The sequence below is a fragment of the Lycium ferocissimum genome, chromosome 10 (assembly GCF_029784015.1).
Source record: "Lycium ferocissimum isolate CSIRO_LF1 chromosome 10, AGI_CSIRO_Lferr_CH_V1, whole genome shotgun sequence".
Classification (NCBI taxonomy): domain Eukaryota; kingdom Viridiplantae; phylum Streptophyta; class Magnoliopsida; order Solanales; family Solanaceae; genus Lycium; species Lycium ferocissimum.
In genome coordinates, this window is record NC_081351.1 from 23163843 (window position 1) to 23183081 (window position 19239).

Genomic DNA, 19239 nt, shown 5'->3' on the forward strand with positions numbered 1-19239 from the left:
ATGTCATTTTTTTATATATAGAAATAATTTAACTTTAAAGTGTTCATTTTACTCTTAATAAGATGATTTATGACCACACAAAATTTTATGAATTGTTTAGACCACGTTTCAAAAGTCCGGTTAAACGATGCCACTTAGATTGGGAAGGAAAGAGCAAGAATTATAATTAACTATGTTAGACTTACATGATGAGTAGTGCTTTCATGTAGTTTTTAGGTATATAAAAATGAGTGTACACTTGTTATTAACTGAGTACATTCGTACACCAGATTCATCAAAGGCGGATGAACAACTTCAGCTACGAATTCATTTGAAACTTGATAAATTTGGCTCAAGCCTTATATATGTATTAAAAAATTCACTAGTAATTAGTATAAATAATAAATTTCACTGGCAGTAAAGCGAATAGATTGGTGTATAATTTTAAACTCGAATCTATAATATTCAAATTCAAATCCGCCTCCGATACTCATGATATTCATTATCATCATATTTATCACTACATTTACGTACTATCCAAGATTTGGGCGTGTCAATCATAATCACACACACAAATCCACTAATATCTAGATTAATATGGTTAATTTTGCAACTTTGCAGAGATGGGACCAAAGATGATGGTAGAGGCAAAAAGGACATGTGAGTCACCAAGCCAACGCTTTAAAGGACTATGCTTTAAAAAGGGAAATTGTGCTACTATTTGCAAGTCTGAGGGTTTTCGTAGCGGCCACTGTCGTGGGTTCCGTCGCCGATGCTTCTGCACCCGACATTGTTAAAACTCTCCTCAGATCCCAATTGTGAAACTACACTGGATATGCCGTTGTTGTTGTTTGGTGTTTTTTTCTTCTTCTTGTATTACTGGATGTTACATGTGGGTTTTTTCCTGTCGAAATTTTGAATTTTTCCCTATGTCTATCTCTCTTCTTTCTTCGGAACTTTCTAAGAAAAACATAAAGATATGTTCCTACTGATGATTCTTTCTCTTTCCTAGCCAATTTACATAACCATAATACATTTCTCCAGCCGTTCTTTTAAAAACTACTAATTGTAATTATAACTATCAAATATAATTAAGTAAACTAAAACGTGTTGTCTCTAATAGATTAAGTTTTCAGATGAAATGATCAGCAGCAACGTACTATAAAGACGACTAGCATGGGCTCCATTACATGGAATTAGCACATTGCATGCCGTGTGATGTAGCATGTCTCATATGCATCGATATTACACGCAACAAAACTATGATTATATAGCACGTCATGCTGAGGGTTCCTCTTGTTGTTTCGGCATCATCTCAATGTAGCATTGGGATATATCTCTAATCTTTCACTAATAAAGAATCTCTATTTTTCCACTGATTTATCACTGAAAAATGTTCGGTAGTGGCTATTTTTCACCGACATTAAAAACCTAAAAATTAATGTTTTCACATGAAAAAATTAGAAAATTTCCCAGCGTCTCAATTAGAAGATCAAGAGAGGGAGGCCAGTTAAGAACATTAATAAAAAGACTTTTTTCACAAGATAATATGTGTTTATGTCTATTATTCTAATGCTCTCCGTACAGTAACCGTTGGCTAACAAAATTATCCCCCTTCTGCGCGTCTGTAGTCCACGCGCTGCAGCCATGGGCACGCCGGCCGGCTCTTTCCCGGCACGTCCTGTGGATAATATCGCTCCTCCGGAAGGGACGACGCTTTCTGAAGAGCAAAAACTTGATTTTGCCTCAGCTGTGGGCAAAACCCCAATTTCAATTCCAAAAATCGACCACTTTGGCTGCCCTAGTGTCAAATCCACCATCTCAAAACACAACGGAGAAACAACAGTCATCTTTAAAACATCGGAATGCTATGGAGTAATGGCAGATCGGTGTCGCTACACAATCGTCGGAAAGTTTATAAAGACTAGACCCCAAATCGACAAAATAAGGTCTCTATTTGCGGAAAAAATATCAGTCAAAGGTAAGTATTCTATTGGAGTCTTCGACTACCGCACAGTGTTTATTGATTTTGATCTTGAAAAATATTGTAACAATTTCTGGTATAGAAGATCAATTGAGATAGAAGGGCAACAAATGTGGCTCCAATAGTGGTCACCCAATTTCAGGCCGGAGGAGGACTCCCCTATTGTTCCAATAGGGGTCCTCCTGCTGGAATTGCCTTTTCATCTTCACTCTTAGTACTACCTTCGACAGATTCTAGCTCCGATTGGAACTCCACTTTCCATGGACAGTGCCACGGAGAGTAGAACACGTCCCAGTATGGCCAAGGTAAGGGTTGAGGTTGATCTAACCAAATAGAAACTTCAGTCTATTTGGATTGGATCACAAGATGAGGACCATCCCCGTAGAGGTTTTAAGTAAAGATTGGAGTATGAAAGTGTGCCTAAATATTGTAGACATTGTAAAATTCTTGGACACTCCATACTACAATGCAGAAGAGTTGAGAAAAAAATATTAACGAGGAGAACCAAACCACGGAGAAGGGTTCTACTTCTCAAACAAAGAGCAGGAGGGTACTCACAAAAACAGAGGAAACAAGGAAAACGCTACAGTGCCTAACAAGAAGAATGAGTCTCATCAAAACAAAGAAAAATCAAACGCTGCTGACCTAAAAGAATACCCAACCGAGAGCCTGGAAACTAACACAGAGGGCAATAAAGAAGCTGCTGAACCCCTGAACTCTATGATGGACAGAACAAAAGGAATAAGAAAGAAAAAGAAGAAGGGGAAAAAGAAGATGCCCAAGAAGAAGTCCAAAGTGATTTTCAAACCCTCTATGTCGCAAGAAGCTGCCAAGAAATCCAGAAAATACAATCCCAAACCAGTAAACTATGATATCATTGCCCCTATCCTCACTGAATTACAACAACTCCTCTAAAAAATTCCCCAAAAAGAAGAGGAAAATCAGCGAGAAGGGGAAACAAACACCAAACAGTCCAAAGGCCACATAGAAAATAGTGATTCAAACTCTATTATCGAAAAAAAAAGAGGATCCCATTATGTATGTGGAAACGGCTCAGGAGGAAGAGGAGGAACAGAGAGAGTTACTCAATCCCATGGACAAGAGGATATGGTAGAAGCACCTAATGAACCTGTTAGTGCAAATACTGAGGATAGGAACTTGGAACTGGTACATTTGATCGTTGATTTGAACTGGAATGCTACTACTGTTACTGTACCTGCTGATCAAGGTAAAAACACTAAAGATACTTCAGTAGAGGAGAATATGCCCCTAGAATTCGAAGGCTCGGACATCAACCTTGAAGATCAATAAGAAAAAGAGAAATCCAAAGAAGAAGATAGCAAGCAGGACTCAAAAAGTTCGAACGACGTATCACAGAAACAGGAGATCAGTGGCACTACCAAAGGCCAACTATCAGCCAAAGAAAGGTAAAACCAAGAACAGGAACAAAGGAAGGAAGAGTAAAACCAACAACTCCCCGGATCATTACGGGACGGGGAAAAAAATGGTAACAAAAAATCTAATTCTCCATGATCAATGCTATCATTTGGAATATTAGAGGGGTAAGATCCAAGAAATCCATTCATAGGCTAAAAAGACTTTCTTATATTAACAAAAATGATTTTGTGGCAATCTCTGAACCTTTTATAAATAGCAACAAAATTGAAGGATATAAAAGGTTCCTAGGTTACCATCACTGTCTTTCTAATAATAATGGTCAAATTTGGTGTTTTTGGAAAAATCACGTTCAAGCAATTGTGTTTGATAATGATGATCAACAAATTACCTTTGAGATCACTAACACCTCTAGTAATGAGGTTCTTTATGTTACCATTGTGTATGCCAAATGTACTTCCAATGAAAGAAGAGATTTATGGGACAGTCTCATAAATCTCTCTAGGAGAATAAATAGTCCTTGGTGTGTTGGTGGTGATTTTAATGTCATCATGGACACTGAGGAAAAACTTAGTGGCAGAGCCCATAGAGCAAACAAGAGCTTTGATTTTATTAGCTCTATGGAATCCTGTGGATTAACTGACATTGGTTTTGTAGGACCAAAGTTCACTTGGTGCAATAACAGGAGGCCAGGCAAAAGAATATGGAAGAGACCGGATAGAATTTGTGCAAATGATCAGTGGCTGCAATGTTTTCAACACAACTATGTCAGAAACCTATCCAGGACTGGACTAACCATAGACCAATGCTCTTGAAATGTCATAATGGCCAACAAGAAATCATCAGGTACTTTAAATTCCTTAATCTTTGGACCTTGCAACCTGATTTTCTAATTGTTGTGCAGGAAGTATGGGACAACCAAGTTCAAGGAAATGCTATGTGGAGACTAAAGAGCAAATTGCAAGCAGTAGGAAGGAAACTGAGCCAATGGTCCAAGAATAGCATGGGTGACATTAATGAAAAACTTAACTCCTGGGAAACTAAAGTTCAACTATTGGAAGAGTTAGACCTCAAGACAGTAATGGGCATAGCAGAGAGGAGCTTAACAAAGCCAATCTCGGCGACGATTCTGCATGCGAATACATCGAATATAACCCGGTAAGTTGGGTATCCAGGATAACATGCTTAGACAAAAATCATAAATCAAATGGTTTCAAGAGGGCGAATACAACACTAGATACTTCCATAGTGTGATGAGCGATAAAAGAAGAAAATTACATATTTCCAGAATCAAGAACCACAGAGGTACATGGATACAGGGAGAGGACAAAATTGGCAAAGCTGCGGTTCATCATTTTGAAAAACTATTCAACTTAAGACTTCCTCCTGTTGACACAATCTCGTTTCCTAACTTCCAAAATTAAGAGCTACATCCCTAGTATTATCACACAGGAGAATAATGATATGCTTACTAAGATTCCGGAGGAAAAAGAGATCAAGGAGGCCATTTTTAATCTTAGTTCGAAAGCATTCACTCATTACCTAATCCTTTTGTTTCCAAGTCATCATCACAACAATAATTATGTATGGTTTCAATGGCACTTTCTTTCAAGTCATTGCCAAATCATTATAAGGGATATTATCAAAAAGTCACCGACTTTGTTCAAGAATTACTTAATGGTAGAAGCCTCACCAAATACTATAACCATACTTGCTTTATCTTGATCCCCAAAGTCACCACTCCATCCAATTTTTCAGAAATGAGACCCATCAGCCTCACTAACTTCTCCACTAAAATCATCTCCAAAATACTCTCCAGCAGACTAAACCCCCTTCTCCCCTCTCTTATCTCTGAGAACCAAAGTGGTTTTGTTCAAGGCAGGTTGATTATTGAAAATGTGATGCTAGCTCAGGAAATTATCCAAGGTATCAGAAAAGAAAACAAAGGAGGCTCTATAGTGATTAAGCCTGACATGGAAAAAGCCTATGACATATATATATATATATCCGGAATTTCCTTATATATGTTATGAGGAAATTTGGTTTTTCGTAATGAGCACTGATTGATTTAGTTTGGGGGCTGATTGTTGATGTGTGGTATTCCATAGTAATTAATGAAACTAGAAGAGGTTTTTTTCACCTCTTCCCAAGGTTTGAAACAAGGGGATCCTTTATCCCCTACTCTCTTTATTATTGCTGCTGAGGTCCTAGCTAGATCTCTTAATGGCCTCAACAATAACTCGGAGTTTATCCCATTTCATATGAACAAGAGGTCCTCAAATCAATCATTTAGCCTATGCGGATGATATTGTTATTTTCAGCAGTGGTAAAGAAAGTTATATCAATCTTATAATGAATCGTATTTTGGAATATGAAGAGGCTGCTGGACAAAAGGTAAATGGCGAGAAAAGTTTCTTCCTAACGGACCCAAAAGCAAGTGCTCAAAGAATTAACAGAATGAAAACTTGCACCGGGTTCATGGAAAAAAGTTTTCCTTTCATTTATCTTGGTTGTTCCCTATATATTGGTAGAAAGAAACTTGTTTACTTTGAGAATATGGCTACTAAGGTGGCTAATAGACTCAACAGTTGGCAGGGCAATATGCTTACCTATGGAGGTAAAATGGTGATGATTAAAAATGTTCTCCAATCTCTCCATATATACACTCTTTCTGCTATGAGTCCCCCTAAAGGTACTCTTTCGCTTATTGAAAAACACTTTGCTAGGTTCTTCTGGGGCACTTCAAATGAAAAGAATAATTATTATTAGAGTTATTGGAGTGCCTGGGAGAACCTATGCTATCCTACCAGTGGAGGGGGCTTAGGCGTAAGAAGTATGAGAGAGATAACCAACACCCTTGCTATGAAGAGATGGTGGAGATTTAGAACCCAAACCTTCTTTGGGGCACTTTTATGAGAGCCAAATATTGTAGCAGGTCTCATCCTGCGGCAAAAAAATATGTTTCAGGCAACTCACATGCTTGGAAACACACGTTACAAATCAGAGAAAAGGTGGAAAATAATATGCTTTGGAAAATTAATGCTGGTACTGGTAGTCTGTGGTGGGATAATTTGTCAGATAAAGGTGCTTTGGACAATTTTTTCCCTGATCATCACCATAATAGGCACACTACTGTCAGTGAGTATATGATCAATGGTGGTTAGGACTTAAACAAACTAGCCATTGACTTTGAGGACAGAATGACCAACATAATTGATAACATCATCATTGGAGACCCTTCACTGGAAGATTTCATTCTATGGAAACCTTCCAATGATGGACTTTACACTAACTTGTCTGCTTTTCAGGTAAATAGAGACAGGAAACAAGAAGATGTGAGTTTAGGCAGCTTATGGCATAATTGTATCCCCTTCAAGGTTTCTTTTCTAGCATGGAGAGATTGTTTGTCCAAGCTGCCTTTCAATGAGAACCTTTCTAGATTTGCCATTAATGAAGATACCGACTGTAGCTACTGCAACATAGCCACGAGAGATAGCCTCCAACACACTTTCATAGAAGGAGAAGTAGCTAAACATCTTTGGAATCATTTTGGCTCCCCTCTGGTTATCAGGCACACCAATTGGCCCATAAGAAGACTTCTGAAACATTGGAGAGATACTACAACTACTAATAGTGTCCACAAGTTGATTGTTAACATTGTCCCTTTGGCTATCTGTTGGGAAATCTGGAGAATGTGGACTGCCTGTAGATACGGGGATCAAAACAAATTTTATATCAGAAAAATGGAATACCATATTAGCTGGACTATAAACGCGGCCATAACCAAAGCTTTCCCAACTTGTTGCTTCAGCTGGCCGTGGCCCAATTTATGCAGAGATGTCGAGTTATGGAGACCCAAAACAGTGCATTCGCATGTGGTATGGAACAAACCAAAGTGTGGGAAAAATTAAAGTCAACACGGATGGTAGTTTTCTTCCTAATGGCAAAGTAGGAATGGGTGGTATTATTAGAACTTGTACTGGTGATATGGTTGCTGCTTTCTCCAAGTCTATACAGTGCAATTCCCACATTATCGCTGAAGCCATGGCAGCCCGCGAAGGAATTCATCAGTGCTTACATCTTGGATTTCGTGAATTCCAAATTGAACTAGACTCTCATATCATAGTTAACATGTTTAAAGCTAGGGATACTAACAATCTCAGACTAAAAGGGATCATCCTAAGTTCCGTTAAAGCCATGAATCAGGCGAATGTTGATGTCACCCATTGCTACAGGGAAGCGAATCATGTTGCTGATTTGCTTGCCAAAAATGCAGCAAGCAGTGGCAACTCCTTTCAATACTCGTCTTATGCCCAACTTCCTAGAAACATCAAAGGCCCATTTTACATGGATAATTGGCAGCTACCAAGCTTGAGGAGCAAAGTGGACAAAGCTAATTTTTTTGTTAGTTAGAATAGGTTGTACTAGCATGAAGGGATGTATATTTGTACAAGAGCTAATTATCCCCTTCATGCTCCTAATTTTTTGACAGGTTGCTTCACTAACCTCATGTACTTCTGGAGGTTTTGGTCCTTGTCCCCCTCCACTTCTTTTGTTGGTTTAATGAAATAAACAAGGTAGGGGTCATGCCAAACCCCCCAACATCCAATGATCACTGATCAAAGGGTGACCTTTAAAAAAAGAAAGAAAAGAGACTTTTCAATTTTCTTTGTAGAGCAAATAAGTGAATGAAATAAGGAAAACAAACCAAAAACATTACAACAAAGATAATTAGCAAACTTGGCTAACGAGATGTGCGATATCATCTCTATATAAACCTAAATTATAAAACATATGATAGATATATATATAGATAGATTCCTCCACATAATTCATTTACGCTTCAAAGCGACAAATAATTGGCATGATTTCTCGTAATTGGCTTTCATCCATGCTGAAATTTCTTCACTTTTGATAATAGTCCTTGCACAAGCTTCTTCTGCAATTTTACTTCCAAAGTGATTGATGAAAAGTCCTTCTACAACAGCCCTTAGGTTTATCATTAAAGTCTTTGCATCAGCCTCATCCACAAGCCTTGATGTGGGATATGTCAACTCCATTCTCTCAATGCTAAAACAACCATTTATCTCCACCACTTTAGTCATATCTTCAGGAGAGAAAAAATACATTGGCAAATTGAATGAGTCAACTAGAGATTCATCCAATTTTCCCTGTGTCAAAATGAAAGAAACCTCAATTACAAATGTACGGCTAAACTAACTAGTCTTTCCCTTTCATTTTATATATATGGTGCTATTGTATATCAGAAGTTTAACAAAGAAATATTTTTAACATACAAAGGCAGATTCAAGATTTAAATTCTATAGGTTCAAGTTTGGGCTTATACCACATCCCATTTGATTTAATAGGTCCGAAATTTATTATTTCTACATGCTTAGTGAAATTTTTGACACATATATACTGAGCCAAAGATGCTTGGTTGGAATTAACCTATGTATTACATATACACTATGTTCGCCCTTGTAGACACATAAATTTACTATATGTTGCGATCCATCTTCAATTTATGTGGACGTATTTTCCTTTTAGTTTGCTAAAAAGGTTCTAAATTTGGAAATAATTTGATTTAAATTTTTTATTTTACCCTTAATGAATGAGAAGCTTTTATAGCCACATAAATATGATGGCATGTTCGAGACCTTAAATATTAACAGTCTTATAGCCACACGCATGTTATGTCATATTTAATATTAGAAGTTCCAAAAATCTTCATTTTTTCCGTAAGTTCTACACCTAGTCAAATAAATTCAGATAAATTGACACGAATGAAGTGTATAACATACCAAAAATATCCTTACAACTTGTCTTCTTAATTTGTCATGACTTCTATATGATTATGAGAAAATATCATTTAGGGCGTAAAATGAGAAGTATTTTTAAGTTAAAGAGCTTAAATGAAAAAAATATTTCGTTCTTTTCGAAACAAACCAAAAAGCAAAACAACGCCATATAAAATGAAACAGATGGGGTATTAGAAATTGGTGTTGATGGCATCATTTATTTTGTATCATTAGATCAGCTCTCCCTGTTATAGCACATAACTTGTCTTATCTTTTGGGCAGAGGTGCATGCATCCAAGATTTTAAGTTATGTGTTCTAAATTTTATGATAGGACAATAACTGGGTATATGATAAGTGGACTTCTTACCACAAATACAGGGTCTGAGGCGAAGTTACTGATATTTTCCAACCCATAACTTCACTGGTAGATCTGCCCTTATCTTTGGGTTAACTAATAATATAATTTTTTTATAGGGATGCTATATTTAAATTAAACTCAATTGAATAAAGGAAGTATTAGAAATTTGTGTTGATGAAAACATTTTCTTACCTCATTCACCAAATCCATAAGACTAGAACCGAAAAATTTCAGGAGACGTATATAACTTGAAAATGGTGAAACAAGCACCATCAAACCTCCAGGAACAATCTCCTCAGCTCTTGCATTTAAGAACATTTCCATGTCCTTTTCAAATTGAGCAACATAAGCATTCACTACCTCATTATTTGAGGCACCAATATAGTGAATCAATCCCTTATTCCATGCTGGGGATTTTTCGTCTAACAACTCTTCTGGACACTTAGATAACCAATGTACAGAACAAGAAGAATGTGCAAAATGTATCGATCGCGATGGAAATAATCTACCATGGAAAGTTCCTGGAACTCCGAATGCATAGAATGATCGATCGACAGGTAGTGATCGAAAGAGGGTGTTGAAATCATTGGTGATGTGATCATTGAAAAAGATTTGGAATTCAGGAATATTATTAATGGAATTTGTGACTTGGTATAAGTACTTGTCCTTTAGAGCTTCTATCACATGTTGCATTGCAATGAAAGTGTTTGGTCCAACCGAACATCCCAACTCTGCAATATGGAATGTGTTTGAAGAAGATAAAAATAGGCTTTTGATGTCAAGCTTTTCGATAATTGCATCTCTTATCATCTCCTTTGAACCATCTAACACTTCTCTCTGCATGCAATTATAACATAAAGTCACGTTGATAGGCAGGTTTTTTTGATATAGCGAATAAAGTTGATAAAACATAATTTTGTGATGTTTCTGTTATAAAGGTTACTGTGTAAATTTCAACTACTTTAATGTGACAGTGGATAAGTTCAGTAATTATCCATTATTTTCTTGGTAAATACTATTTAAGAATGCTTTTAAATGAGATGGTCAATTATAAATACCATTATCAAAAATGATTTTTTAATTATTTTTACTTTTTAAAATATATTTTCCTTTTTATATTATTTATTTTTCATTTCCTTCGTTCTCATTCCCAACCTTTACTTCTTGTGGTTCCACGTAATTGTTCATATTTTTTATATTTTTTTTTATATTATTCATTTAGCATTATTCTTTTTAAACTATCATTAACAAACTTAGCTTGGAATAACCAATCGATGAAAGAACATGAAACTTTTAGATGAGATGGTCAATTATAAATACCATTATCAAAAATGAAAGTTTGTTCTCTCTAAAAACTTCTACATTTAGATGAGGCCCGCATATTCCCCGCAGAGAATAGAAGAGTCACTCTTTTTTGTTTTAGAAGGTCAACAATACTACACTCAGCATGTTCAAATCTCAAATGCTTTTCAGCTACATGCTTTTTTTAACTCAGTACAAGAAAAATGCGGTAATTATTACCAGATAAATTTACCTGTGGATTTGAAAATCCCCAGTGAACTATATTACAAAGTTTTCTATTTTACACACAACTTCTTATCAATCCACTCAAACACACCCCACATGTCGCTGATCTGGCAGCTTTGCTCTAGCTCATATGTTATAAATTGTGGAACTTTTATGTTCATAATCGAAGTGGTACCCTCATTTCTCTCCTATTTGCATTTACTCAAAAAGTCATATGACTATGCAACTCTAATTTTTAAAAAAGAACTCTCTGTTATTTTCTAATTTACATCGACACAATAAATTCTTTTTCACTATAAAAAAATACCTTAATTAAACACAACACAATGTTCAAAAGTGCTACACCAATTCTAACAAAGAATACAAGATCAACCTTTTTAATGATGTTAAAAGTTAATAATCAAAATGATGTTTGAAAAGAGAATAGAAAGATCAGTTGATACTTAAATATCAATACTAACAAGTATAAATTAATATAGTTCAAGTTACATACTATAGTTAAATAACATCATATTAAATGTACGTGGACAATCAAAAATTACTAACAAGTATAAATTAATATAGTTCAAGTTACATACTATAGTTAAATTACATCATATTAAATGTACGTGGACAATCAAAAATTAGTTAAAATATTTTGGTCAAGTCACTTCAATAATGTTAGAAATTAATCGAGAAGATGTTTGATAATAAAATTATCTGATCACTTGATAATTAAATCTTAGCAGTAATATTTTAAAATTAGTACCGATCATTAAGTAGCATACAATAGTTAAATTACACTGGTAAAAATTTACCCATACTGGATGTGAATTGGTGTAAACACCTAGTGTGGGCAAGTGTTTAACTCGTTTTAAATACATGTGAAGAAATAACATATACTCCTATAATAAGATTTATGACAATAATTTTCGTTACTCCCTCCGATTTAAGTGGGCTTACTTTTCTTTTGAAACTAAAAGTGTGCCTCGGTTTAAGTTAGTAAGTTTTCAATCCATGCTACATGATAAGTTTAAGGTAACAACATTAAAATTAAAGATTTAAAAGCCTCTCTTTATTACTTATCTATATGCTTAGTCAAATTAAGACACTTAAATTAGAACGGATGAAGTATTGGATATGTACCCGGCCATCATGTATAATTAATGTAGTATTCAATCTAAATAACTATTATACCATCAACCTTTATATGAGATGAATATTTTAATTACATTTGCTATAAATAAATTTAAAATACATACAAGAGATAGAATTTGTATTTAAAATGATTTTGTTATATAGAACCCCAAGTAGATTGTTAATAAATAATTCAAAGCAAAATCACAGCAACAAATTCCCAATTAATTCCCAAGGTAATAAAACTGTTAGATAAACCCCAAAGAAATAATCCGAGCTAAAATCGCAGTAACAAAAGCCCCAGATGATTTTCTAGGTAATATATTCCCTAGATGAATCCCCAAGAAATAATCTAAGTTAAAAGCGATGCAAACAAAAATCTCCAAGGTATAAAATTTCCAGATAAATACCCAAAAAATAATTCCCAAATCGCAACAACCAAATCCCCAAGTAATTCTCTAGGTAATAAAATCCTCAAGTAAATCACAAAGAAATAATTCCTAGGTAAATTCGCAGAAACAAAATCTCCAAGTAATTTTTTAGGTAACAAAATTTCCAAATAAATCTCCAAGAAAAAATCCCCAGCTAAAATTGCAACAACAAAATCGCCAAGTAATTTCATAGGTAACAAAATCCCTAGATAAATCCACAACAAATAATCCCCTGGTAAATCCGCAACAACAAAATCCTCAAGTAATTCCCCAAGTAACAAAATTCCCAGATAAATCCCTAAGAAATAATCCCCAAGTATATTTGCAAGTATTGCTACATGGGGAATTTCTTTCGAATTCACAAAGAAAATAAATTTTCATATTTTTGATCTTTTTACCTGCGGAATTACCTACAAAATGATACTTGGGGATTATAATCCTCAAATAAATCCCCATGTAAATCTTTGGGGCTAAATGGCGTCAAAGTTACCTGCGGATTTACCTAGGAAAATCATATCCGCATGTAAATATAATAGAGTTTAGGAATTTTTAGATTTCTGCAGAAATTATCTGTTGAAAAAATCCCCAAGTAAAATTTCCATGTAATTTGAGTTTTTCTGGTAGTGACTAAATCAGACTCAAAATGGTATATATATTTATATATAGTGGAGCAAGAAATTAATTAAATACCGCCAATTGGGAGTTTTTGGAGAAGCTGTAAGGACCATCACCAGCATTCATGGGGAAAGTTGTTGTCATTTTGGCTAATGCTAATGATATGCTTCTTCTTCTTTCACCTTAGTTTCTCTCTCTTTTTTTTTTTTCCAGTTCTTGCTCAATGTTTTCTTCACACGTATACTTATACAGTGGAATGTTGCACTGTTCAACTCCACGCTTTGTCAAACAAGGCTTTGTTTGGCAAGGAAAAGTTAAAAAAGAAGTAATCTATAAGAGATAATCTAGACACCTTTTTTACATTGTCAATCTGATCATTGACATCAGTAAGAGCTTTTTCACCCTTAAAAATAGAGGCGGATAATTAAAATTGAAATTTATTGCTTCTGACTCTAGCCCTTGAATTATTGGTTTCTAAACTAATTAGTAATAATTTATACAAATTAAATTCATATATTTTTTAGATAAATATAGAATTTGAGCCAAAATTACTGAATTCTGCTTATAAAAGGAAGTTCTTCTTCTTTTGTAAACACATCAATTACCATGTAGAAGAACATTGGTGAAAAAAACATTTAGAGTTTTGAGTGGCTTTGTAGTGATGATATTTCAGAAGAGGGCATTTCTTTTGAGTGTATAGCCTCGAGGACTTTATGAAATTACTCGAGTGTAGAGTGTAATTAATTATCTCATTCTAGTAATATATATTTGTCTGTTCCTCTCAGATCGTGGGTTTTTCTTGTTTGAAGGATTTTCCACGTAAAATTTCAGTATCCTTATTCTCCCTTTATCCCTGTTATTTGACTGAGAATATTCCAGTATATAGTACTCGTTTTTACAAGGCAAAAAATTTAAGAGCCTACTTGATTGAAGTGATAAGGAAAAATGATCCATGCATAACTAGTACTGCAGGGCGTTTGGTTGGTCGTATAAAAAAATAATTTCGGTATAACTAGGGCAACATTTAATTGGCGATTAATATCTGCATTATTCAAGAATTTATGTCTAACAATCCATGGATAAAATATTTTAAAACAAAAAAAAAAAGCACAAAAATGCCAATAAGATTATTAAAATGTACTAAATGTACTATGTTGTAGGCTTCTTGAGAGCCCAAGAAATATGTATAACTAAGGATATATAATCAAAGTCCAAGTGTTCCATTTGTGATAGGTGCAAGCATGTTGTAAAAGAGAGGAAACCAATATCTCCAATAATTCAATCACCCACAAATAGACAAAGGAGGTAAACCGTATCAAGTATACTCTTTCTTTTTAGGCAAAAGACATAAATTAACCCTTAAACTATACCCCAAAAGTCATTTTCACACTTAAAATATTAAATGACCGATTACACACTTAATATATGAAAAAGTGATATTTTTTACCCCTCCAGAGCTAATGTGGCATAAAAAAAATTATATTTAAATAATAGAAGAGTGAGGTCAATTTTTTTTTTTTTTAAATTATTATATTTTTTTTTTTTTTTTTTTTTGCAACTTCTTCTTCTTTATTCAACCATCCCCCTAACCCCTCCCCTTCTCCTCCACATTCCCACCACCCCCAACCCCCCCCCCCAAAGGGCAGTTCGTGCAATTTCTTCATTGTTTCCCATTTGAAGGGCAGTGCGTGCAATTTCTTCATTTCCCATTTGAAGGGCAGTCCGTGCAATTTCTTCATTGCCCATTTGAAGGGCAGTCCGTGCAATTTCTTCATTGTTTCACAACAATGAAGAAAATTTCCCATTTGATGGAAATTTTTTCAAAATTTCCCATTTGATGCAAATTTCTTCAATATTTCCCATTTTATTTTATAGGTAGATTAGATGCAAATTTGGTGACCAGAAAATGAAGAAGATTGGAAAAAATGGAAGCTCAACGGAAAATATTGACGCTCATTGGAAACAATGGTAGTTATGCAATAAGAAAGGGAGTAGGGATGAAGAAGAAAAGGAGGGTGGGGGAGGAGGGGAAAGGAAAAAAATATAAAATTAAAAATTAGAGGATTTTTTGACGTGGCACTGACGTGGCATTGATGTGGGAGAGAGTGTGTACGATTCTCAAGTGCAAGAATCGTCATATTGTATCAAGGAGTAAAAAATATCACTTTTTCATATATTAGGTGTGTAATGGGTCGCCAGGATAAATTAAGTGTGAAAATGACTTTTGGTGTATAGTTTAAGGGTAAATTTATGTCTTTTGCCTTCTTTTTAGGGAAAAGGGTCAAATATACCCCTCTACTTTGTTTTATTAGTTAAATATACCCTTCGTTAGTGAAAGTTAACAAAAATACCCCCGCCGTCTTCAAACTTCACACTTATGCCCCTATTTGGATGGAAATTCCCAAATCCTCTCAAATTACCCAATTTCAAAAAAATTCCACTTTTATTGTTTACCCATTCGACCACTTTATCATCATCATCGTTCTAAACAAGTTTCATCTTCTTCCATGGAGAAAAAAAGAAAAAAGCAAAAACACACCCAAATGATAAATCTCAAAACTCACCTCAAATTTAATCTTTAAATCCAACTCCAAATCTTGATGCAAGTTGAAACTGAATCGTGTCAAAATGGAAAAGGGCCACCTTTGACTACTGGAAAGGGATTTTGTTCAATTTGTGTCATGAAACAGGAGTAAAGAAAAATAAAATGCATTAACATATACAATCCATACATGTTGATTAAATGTTGCGAAATCTCAATAATACACAACAGTTGCTAAAGAGCCTTATTGATATGTCACAAGTAAAAAGCGTATATTATATGTAGAAAGGACGACATGCAGTGCCATTCCTATGCACGGTCTACATTTGATTTAAAGATTAAATTTGGAGTTAGATTTAAAGATGAAATTTGAGGTGAGTTTTAAGATTTTATCACTTGGGTGTGTTCTTGCTTTTTTCTTTTTTTCTCCATGTAAAAAAAAATAGTAGAGCACGATGATGATAAACAAGTGTGTCAAAGGGTCAACAATAAAAATGGGTAATTATTTTGAAATTGGGTAATTTGAGAGGATTTGGGAATTTCCATCAAAATAGAGACATGAATGTGAAGTTTGAAGACCGCATAAATATTTTTATTAATTTTCACTAACGAAGAGTATATTTAATTATATTTGACCCTTTTCCCTTCTTTTTATGTGTCATTCTGATGTGGATATTGTAGCATCCTGCAAAAGAGTACGTAAACAAGTTGCTGTTTCTTTGGTGGTTTTTGTACCCTTTTTGCGAATGTGACATTTCAGAAGACATTGGCCAATGGCAGAGTCGAAAGTCTCCCTCTATCCCCATTTTATGTGATACATTTTTTTTTTGTCTATTTCAAAAAATAATTTTTATATTTAAAATAATTTAACTTAAAACTTTTCATTTTACTTTTAATGAAATGATTTAAAGCTACACAAATATCTGTGGCTTGTTTTATACCACAAGTTTCAAAAGTCTTTCTTTTTCTCTTAAACTCCGTGCCTAATCAAATTATATCACATAATTTGAATGGAGAGAGTAGAAGGTAGGACCTTCATGATAAGGGTAAGTTGCGTGAAGGGATTTCTTTTCTCGACCACCAAACATCTGATATCTGCTTTGGGGTCTTAATTTAGATAGAACCAATTTTATTTTGACGGTTAAAATCACTTTGCATTAGAAACGATTTTATTTTTAAGGCTCGAACCTAATAAAACTTCGCGTTAAAGATAATAAAGATAGATAACTTGCTTCAAGTACTCCAATTTTCAGAAACTCACAAACAATGTTTCGCGACTTAAGTAAAAACATTTTTATATTAACTTTTTGTTTACATCTTCCAGATTAAGTGAAGTTTTGTATACTCCTTGTCATACTAGTTAATAATGTTTATCCTGATAACGTTGGGTACCTAAACTTTAAATAACCGTTGAGATAATTACATGTAATTCTCTTGAGGTTTCTCAAATTCTATTTGTATTAAAAAATTTCGTTTAATATGTATAAATAATCTATCAAGAATCGGTAAGCTAAAAAATTTTGATTCAGTACTCATAAATTATTTCCTCCACCTCTACAACTAATCATATGCATTTCATAACATGATTTCATTTATAATTATTAACTGTATAACAATTCATATATTATTATTCACCGCGTGATAATCCATTCGCTATTATTCATTGTATAATCCGTCATTATAATTCATGTGTATAACTCGTATGTGAACCAAATGAGTCCATACGAACCAACAAAATTCGAATGGAAATACTTCCAGATAATGTCCCCTCTATGGGTCCCAATAACATCCACTAGTATTGAAGGACTCTTCATGATAGATAACGAATGGTCACCCTAGTACGTACTGCCCTTCTATCATTTGTACCTCTTCTCTATCCACCAATGGAGGGTCTACGTTTGTCGACACCCCACTATAGTATTTATCTATTATCTTCGGGTGTGTTTATTACGAAGGAAAATATTTTTTCTGAAAAATAAGTGATCTGTATTTGATGATACGTAAGAAGAAAAAAAAATAAAAAAAATTATATATAATCTATGCAAATACTATGAGAGATGAAGGTGGAGACAGGAGTGTGGGGTTGGTGGGAATGGGGGCTATGAGGGTGGGTGGGGTTGTAGGAGAAGACAATTAATGTGAAAATACATTTGTCAAACTTGTTTATTAGAGAAAATATTTTTTTAAATTTTGACCAATCAAACATGAAAAAATCGACAAATATTTTTCTGAAAATATTTTCGGACATACTAACACACCCTTACAGTAAATATATAGTACGTTTAATCCAACCTGCCTAGAGAAATGTACGGGTAGATTAGTAATTACATAGAGTTCAAGTAAGACGCAAACTCTAGGTGATTATGGTTTATTTAGGTTAGCTCGTGTTATCGTGTATATAAGCTTCCCTTTGTCTATAGATTTTAAAGTTGAAACTTGAAAATTTATTAAGTTTTTGAAGTTTGATTTTTGAAACTTGAAATTATGATTGGACACACATTTTACTTAGAAAAATTTGAAGCTTTATGAGTGAAAGTGAAATTTCTCCTAAACACAGGTCTGAGCTAGTTTTTGGAACTTGAAAATGTTTTGAAGATAAATTTTCAAAATCTGATCAAATTTTATGGCTAAACAGATACTTGAAAAGAAATTTTAAAATCTGATCCAAAATCTATGGTAAAACACTAGCTAAGTATTTTGTTCTCTTCTTCACTTTTCTTTGCCAAACAAATCCTTATTTCACAAAGCGTGGAGTTGAACAGGGCAACATCAACTATACAAGAACATGTGATTAAGCAAGAAATGAAATAAATAAAAGACAATAAGGTGAAGAAGAAGTTGTAGAAATCTTATGCTAACTCAGAGGGAAAATATGTATTATTGATGATGAATCAGTCGAGTCCAAGAACTCCGTTTATAGGAGTGAATATACATAGAGACCTTAGCCTACTACAAGTGATATACAAGAGTCCTATTCTAGTTTAACAATGCCGACCATTCGATTCCCAACATTCGGGGTTCTTTTAAATTTTATATTTGGTAAAACCCTTCGGGATTTGTTATATGGCCGGGAGTGTTAAGTCGTAGACTCCCAAAATGCCCGTAAAGGATTTTTGTTGTTTGAAACCATGTTTCGAGCCAAAAGGGGTATTCGTTTTGCATGTCATAGCACGGGGGTTGTTCATTTTCCTTGACCAAAAGAATTCCTCCGAAACCCGCTTTAAATTAAAGAAAGAAAGATCAGATCCCATTTTAAATTCTTTTCCCAAGGGGGATCACCCCCGAGACATCTAGATTACTTTATTATTATGATATCATCCACTATAACAAAAATAAAATTTTCCTTTTCATGTAATAGAATAAGGAGGGGTTTTTTGCTGGATAATTTAAAGGGAAATAAAAACGGAAAACTGTCAAACCAAACTCTGGTGCTTGTTAACCACAAGTTTTTTTTAGAGAACACCATGATTTGGATACGAATCGGTTTGGA

The 19239-nt window shown here is 34.4% G+C and overlaps 1 protein-coding gene across 1 annotated transcript; it reads right to left on the reverse strand.

Moving 5' to 3' along the window:
* Positions 1–8000: 8000 nt before the first annotated feature.
* LOC132032863 (loganic acid O-methyltransferase-like) lies at positions 8001–13560 on the reverse strand. Its single transcript, XM_059422636.1, has 3 exons — positions 13283–13560; positions 9711–10355; positions 8001–8529 (listed from the first exon to the last, which is right to left on the reverse strand). Exons 1-3 carry the CDS (start codon positions 13349–13351, stop codon positions 8191–8193), a joined length of 1053 nt encoding a protein of 350 aa, XP_059278619.1. The 5' UTR covers positions 13352–13560; the 3' UTR covers positions 8001–8190.
* Between the last annotated feature and the right edge of the window lie 5679 nt (positions 13561–19239).